Below are 7,507 nucleotides of genomic sequence, written 5' to 3'. Positions count from 1 at the left end.
AAACTTGATTACCTTTAATTTTCTTGACTGTTTAGCCCTTCGGACTTTGCTCTTCCCTATGATAATAATAATAATAATAATAATAATAATAATAATAATAATAATAATAATAATAATAATAATAATAATTTGATCACGTTGCCTATTTATCACAACTTTTAAATCGCCTTACCAATAACGTACTTTTTCATCTTAGAGTAGACTGTGTAGACAGTGTCCAGAATATCTTGCTGTCAATTTTGTCAAGGTTGGGAACCAAAACAATCATAGTACTAGGGGGAGAGAGCACAACTTTGTAGTACCCACAGTCAGTGGCCAGGCTTCAAACACCTTTTATTGTGCAGCAATAAAGGAATGGAACAGACTACCCGCACATGTCAAAGCCAGTCATAGCATGAACCAGTTCAAGAAGAGTGACAAAAGGTGTCTGATGAATGTAGCTACAGAAAGGGAGGAGAATGATTTTCTATTTTTTTTAGCTAACATACGTGTAAATTTTACCTTATTCCTAGTAATGACCCTCGTATTGTAGATAGTCTTAATGACCCTCGTGTAGTAGATAGTCTTTTTAGTATGATAATAAGATGTTATCTTCATTATAGAATAATAAGAAAATATTATAACCTTTATATTATAATAATAAGGTAAAAGGACCCCAATGGAAATAAGTCACTGTCTGACTTTTTTGGGTTATCCCAGGTTCTCTACACATATGCTGCTATGTATGATAATTCTATATAACTGTATTTGTGTATACCTAAATAAACTTACTTACTGACCGTTAAGATAAGAGTAGCATCCACTTTACTTATAGATAAGAAATCTGAATGTTGTACTGTCTTTTGTACTATTTTTAGCCACACCGCAGTGGGTACGTTAATACTTCCAGCACCACTGGAGTTTCACAACATTTTTTTTTTTGTTTTTTTTTTTTATTCGCCGGTACTCTCCCGGCCCGGGTCTTTTCCAAGAGTGGTCCCCTCAAGGAAGATTCCTTGATGTTGGTGAGGGGCTCTTGATTTAGGGAATTGGATCTGTGCTCCAGTTCCCCGAATTAAGCCTGAATGCCTTCCACATCCCCCCCCAGGCGCTGTATAATCCTCCGGGTTTAGCGCTTCCCCCTTGATTATAATAATAATAATCCAAGAGTAGTGACCCGGCCTTGGCTCCCTATCTGGGGAGTGTCTCGAGACCAAAGTCTCCCATGGGAGGAGGTACAAGTACCCCATAGTCTTTGGGACCAAGTGTCCCCAGGCCTAGCCACAGTCCCCGCCCTCACGGGGCTCGCAGGGAGAAGCTAGGCCTCTGGTCTGCCATCTACCCCGCCCCAAAGGGGCTCGTGGGGATGGCAGTCTTGTGAGCTGCAGGTGGTAGCAAGCTCAGGCTATGCTTACAACACATTTATACAATAACGTTTTTCCTCCAAGGACACGATCCACATTAATCAAATAAGAGCGAAATATATTAGTATTCTGGTGGGTAAGAAAGGGCAGGAGTGATTATTATTATTATTATTATTATTATTATTATTATTATTATTATTATTATTATTAGTAGTAGTAGTAGTAGTAGTAGTAGTAGTAGTAGTATATTAACCATTCCATTGTATCCGCCTTTGGTTAATAATCAAAACTAAATCTTCTCTACCAAGGTTATTAAAGCCATATAGTATGAGCTGATAGAATATTGTAAACTCACCTAATGGCCATATGTACAAAATTACTACACTGTTATTGCCTTATTAATCTTAAGTTTGCCCGAAATGCTCTACATATAAAGGGGCTTTTGGCATATACACCAATTGTTATACTCCTTTGTACAAGCATGTATCATGCTGAAATAAACTTCTTATTCTTATTTAGGGGGGAAGCGTTAAACCCAGAAGGGTCCACGGTACCTAGGGAATGGGAGGCAATCAGGGTCAACCTACGACCTATTTTTTATATTATTCTCTGTAATATTTCTATTATTCATATAAATACTACATTTATATAATTACTATATTTATATAATTATTATATTTTTTAGTACTCTAGCTCTTCGTTACCCCAATTCCTTATTGCTCATATTAAATAGTCCATGAAGGCGGATATCAGCCAAATCTTTCAGTGGGCTGCAGAAAACAATATGAAGTTCAGCGATGAGAAATTTCAATTACTCCGATATGGTAAACATGAGGAAATTAAAATTTCATCAGAGTATAAAACAAATTCCAGCCACACAGTAGAGCGAAAAACTAACGTCAAAGACCTGGGAGTGATCATGTCAGAGGATCTCACTTTCAAGGACCATAACATTGTATCAATCGCATCTGTTAGAAATATGACAGGATGGATAATGAGAACCTTCAAAACTAGGGATGCCAAGCCCATGATGACACTTCAGGTCGCTTGTTCTATCTAGGCTGGAATATTGCTGCACACTAACAGCACCTTTCAAGGCAGGTGAAATTGCTGACCTAGAAATTATACAGAGAACCTTCACGGCACGGATAACTGAGATAAAACACCTCAATTACTGGAAACGCTTGAAGTTCCTGAATCTGTACTCCATGGAACGCAGACGGGAGAGATACATGATTATATACACCTGGAAAATCCTAGAGGGACTAGTGCCAAACTTGCACACGAAAATCACTCACGAAAGCAATAGACTCGGCAGACGGTGCAACATCGCCCCAATGAAAAGCAGGGGTGTTTCTAGCACGTTAAGAGATAACACAATGCGTGTCAGGGGCCCAAGACTGTTTGCCTCCCGGCATACATAAGGGGGATTACCAATAGACCCCTGGCTGTCTTCAAGCAGGCACTGGACAAGCACTTAAAGTCGGTACCTGACCAGCCGGGCTGTGGCTCGTACGTTGGACTGCGTTCAGCCAGCAGTAACAGCCCTGATCCACTACGAGGCCTGGTCATGGACCGGGTCGCGGGGGCGTTGACCCCTGGAACACTCTCCAGTTATGCATAGGTCCTGGGCACAGTAATACATGGCTGTAGACGGTACACTGTAAGATAAGATTTCGTTCGGATTTTTAACCCCGGAGGGTTAGCCACCCAGGATAACCCAAGAAAGTCAGTGCGTCATCGAGGACTGTCTAACTTATTTCCATTGGGGTCCTCAATCTTGTCCCCCAGGATCCAGGATGCGACCCACACCAGTTGACTAACACCCAGGTACCTATTTGCTGCTAGGTGAACAGGACAATAGTGTAAGGAATCGAACCCGGGCCTTCCGTGTGTGAACCGGGAGCTTTAGCCACCAGGCCACCGGGCCTGGAAGGTGGATCTGCAAACATTGAGGAAAGGAAAGATTGGGATAGAATAAAAGTGAGAATAAAAGGTTGTGGGTAAGCAGGAAGAAAGTGGTAAGCAAAGTTAAGTAGCCTGACCATTTTGAGTGGGTTTGAAGGGAGTGGTTTTGCCATATGACTAAAAACGCATTATAGATATATATACAGAAGTGACATTATGATGATTTAACCTAGAATATTCCTACTAAACTGACTGCTTGTTTTCTCCACTCAATGTCCCATTGAAGGACTCTTGGTCCAAGGAACTGGAGCTTCTCTTTCATGGATCGAACCTGATTGTCTACCATTCCACAGGTACTGTATGACCCCTATTGGTTAAGTGCTTCCCCATGAATATATTATTATTATAAAAAAATATTCGCTAAAGCCAATGGGTTATACGACCCATTGTGACCGGATATAAACATGTATAGTTCATTACCACTGTTACTTGTTCAGCTATCAATACTTTGCGGCCCAATCTCTGGACCCATTATGTATCTCTGTAATCCTTTGACTACCGCCCACAGGGGCCAGGAGCTGTGAATCGACCCCTGCATCCACAACTAGGTGAGTACAGGATTGGTATATGGTGCATAATAATGGTGTTAAACTAACTTACACAACGCTGAGTAATATTAAGTGTTCAGTAAATGTTATCTTGCTTTATAAAACATTAGAACAGTCAGAGTTACATTTGACACGTATTTGGAACTGCGTATGTAAATAAGTTGTAAATAATGGCTAAAATAGTTACAAAAAAATGTTATGAATTTTTTTATTCACGTAACCAACGTCAAGACAGGTATAATTTTAACTATATTCATTTTACATAATAAAAAATATAAGTCTAAATAATTAATCTTTGAGTCATATAAATTACACTTTCAATTAGCATAGAACAACAACTTAGTAACTCATGAATTCTTTGCTTAATTAATGCCGTATATTGAAGTATATTGAGAAGATAAATACTAGTTCTTGCATGTGTAACCCGGAGGTATGATGAATCAAGCAGTCAAGCACATCCAGACGACGGCTCGTTAGGCTACTCCAGTCTCATATTTTCTTAATTTTCTTACTCATTTCTTGGTAAGTTGCAAAGCTAACATAATTGTAAATCGAATGAACTTGTACTTAAGGTTTAAGAAAAAGGTTGATGTAATTTGAGGCTCAGATAATGGAAGAATTTTAGAGTATAAATTTTACCATGACGAAAGTGACAGGACGTCACTTGGGGACGAGCCTTGTGTTGCTCGCATTAAACTCTTGATGCTGGTGAAGGGCTCCCTTCAGTGGACGTGCATTGATGTGGGTCAAGGGCTTTTGTTCCAAGAAATTAGAAATGGTCCCCATTCCTCAAGGAAGGTACATTGATGCTGAGCACGGGCTCTTCATTTAGGGAATTTGAAGTATCCTCCCCTTCGTTGGATTCAGTCTATTGCCTTAATTTCCCATTCCCTAGACAATATATGAACTTATGGGTTTAGCGCACTCCCACGAATAATGATAGTAATGGTGAAGGGCCTTTGACCCAAGGAATTAGAGGAACTTTCCTTTGGATTAGTCCATGGTTAAATTATGCATAATGTTCTATATAAGACTTGTTTAAATATGTACATGTATTGGACCTAAATAAAAACTTGCTTTCCCAGGTACTTCATAACCCCTATGGGGGAGTGAGTGAGCGAGTTTAGCAATGAGGTGTGTGTGTGTGTATGTACACAGTATAGTTTAACCCCTTTTTTAGGGGTTAAAGTATTCTTGCAGCACTTATGACCCTAGTGGGTGTAGCGCTTCTTTTTTATTATAATAAAGTATTCTTGTCAAGTAGTGTACAGACTGTTGGTGCTCAGTGTGCACAGTCCAACCCGACTGATCAGGATCTGTTGTGAGGCATTTGTCAAGTACCCTCTTGAAGACAGTTATGGTATTTTGGTAATCCCCCTTAGCCCAGACAGTGGGCATACTCATAAAAAATATGTTGTAGATGAATGGTTCAGAGAACCAACAAGTTGATAAATTAGACACATGTGCAACACTTGGGTATCTTTAATGAGGAAACGTTTCACCACAAAGTGGCTTCATCAGTCCATACAAAGGAGAATCGTGAAGAACAGGAGTAGTTTGAGGTAATCAGTCCCTCAGCCTTGAGTCGATGTAATCAGTCCATCAGTCTTGAAAAGAATACAGCATATGTGCGAAGAAGTGGCTTATATACTGTAGGCAGATGATGAGGTGCAGCAGTTGTAGGTGGTATCACATTTACCCAATGTGGAAGTATTAAGACCCCAAGAAGTTGACACTGCAACTTCTTGGGCTCTTAATTCTTGGGAATTCTTCACTTGCCTAACCCTTGGGCACGACCTACTTCCACATTGGGCAAATGTGATACCACCTACGACTGCTGCACCTCTTCATCTTCCTACAGTATATAAGCCACTTCTTTGCACGTATGCTGTATTCTTTTCAAGATTGATGGACTGATTACATTGACTCGAGGCTGAGGGACTGATTACCTCAAACTACTCCTGTTCTTCACAGTTATCCTTGGTATGGACTGATGAAGCCACTGTGTGGTGAAACGTTTCCTCATTAAAGATACCCAAGTGTTGCAAATGTGTCTAATTTATCAAAAAATATGTTACTTAGTGCCTCAAATATTTTAGGCGCTCTTCACCTCGCATCAATCTATCCTTACCCCACTTATGGTATTTGTCTATGGGGATCAGCAACAACAGATCACTTTGTTGTTACTAAACAATTATCACTCAATCAGGTGCTTACAACTATTGAAAATTAAAAAAAACATAGCAATGATGGCCAGATTACTGAAAATTATATTATGTATTATACTATATTACCATATAGTAATATATATTATACTGTTTTATACTAATACTCTCTTTGTCATTGCCAGTATATTATATACATGTATATTTATGGGGTCACAGGATATATACCACAAGGCCTGTATTCTCTTAGTGTATGTGTTCTGAGTTTTTACTTTAAAAGTATTCCAGTCTGGTGGTGAAAAGGTTACCATGAAGCTTTAATGATCCTTGTGTAGTTGGTAGGCTTTAAATTCCATAAACCAAACATCATGGGAAAGTGCTAAACAAATACAGCACATACGGAATGGGAGGCAATTAGGTTTGATCCTAGGATGGGTTCACTTTCTTAGATAAAAGATTTCCTCACCATTATCAACAGACATCCCTGGAGGGTTACAAATAACCTGTTGAATTAAGGTTCAGCATTCTGATATGCATACATGCATAATGAAACTTCCATTACCTGGAAAATTACAATGAATTTATGTAATTTATGTACATTACTGTACTGTATCCTGTGCACCCAGTTGGTTATGCTATGTTTAATCTTTTTTGTATTACAGTATATGTGCTAACCTTTTTACAAAATAACCTGATAAAGTGGGCAAAGATGGGATTAAAATTAGGCAGCATATGCATAAATTTATAAATACTCGGATACATACGTTCATGATAGAGTAGGGGAAGGGTACTTTCCATCTTTTGCAAATTTTGTTTTTAATATATATTGAATATTAGTTTGAAATATTTGTTTATAGTTTGCATTGGGTACTTTTCACAATCTAGGAGTGGAGCAGCAATGTCAGAAGATGAACAGCATACTCAAAGCGAGCAGCAGGAGGGGGGGGAGGAGGCGACAGCAGCAGGACAAGAGACCCCCCAGGTGAATGGTGTTGAAGCCCTTAAGTCTCATGTTTTGCAGCACAAGGTGGACACAGCACTATGGGCTACACGAGCACTCACCCTCATCTTCTGCATATCCTACCTTATACCAATTTTTGGGTATGTGTTTATTGCATGTTTTCATATAGTATTATCACTTAGTAGATTGGTTTTACTTTTACCATGCTGAATTGTAAATACTACGAAATTTAAATAAAAGAATTACAGTACTGTATTTGTTAACCTGTCAGAAATGCAATTTTCAAATTCACTTTGCAGATTTTTTTACGGTTAACCATTTCAGTTACCATCAAGCAGAACTACGGCATTGAGACCAGGGTCCCTTCCCGTAGTTCTATGTCACAAACTCAGTTCGCTCAGATAAGCTGTGAGTGGTTAATTTTGGCCTAGATATGAGAGAATGAGTTTGTGGTGAGTGTGCAGTTTAATAAAAATCCTGCCCTGTGCAGTGTATAATAGGAAAAGGAAAAAACTGACCTTA

General features: G+C 39.1%; 1 protein-coding gene across 1 annotated transcript in view; it reads left to right on the top strand.

Annotated features, from left to right (window-relative positions):
- The first annotated feature begins 4,261 nt into the window (after positions 1-4,261).
- Kr-h2 (Krueppel homolog 2) overlaps positions 4,262-7,507 on the top strand; it is a 28,047-nt gene continuing 24,801 nt past the window's right edge. The window contains exons 1-2 of the mRNA XM_053787093.2: positions 4,262-4,381; positions 6,910-7,125. Coding sequence (XP_053643068.1) covers positions 6,923-7,125 — 203 coding nt within the window. The 5' untranslated portion in view covers positions 4,262-4,381; positions 6,910-6,922. The remainder of the gene's footprint in view (positions 4,382-6,909; positions 7,126-7,507) is intronic.

This window comes from Cherax quadricarinatus, chromosome 48, assembly GCF_038502225.1.
Source record: "Cherax quadricarinatus isolate ZL_2023a chromosome 48, ASM3850222v1, whole genome shotgun sequence".
Classification (NCBI taxonomy): domain Eukaryota; kingdom Metazoa; phylum Arthropoda; class Malacostraca; order Decapoda; family Parastacidae; genus Cherax; species Cherax quadricarinatus.
Note: the sequence above shows the minus strand (reverse complement) of the source record. Positions and strands in the feature narration are given on the sequence as shown.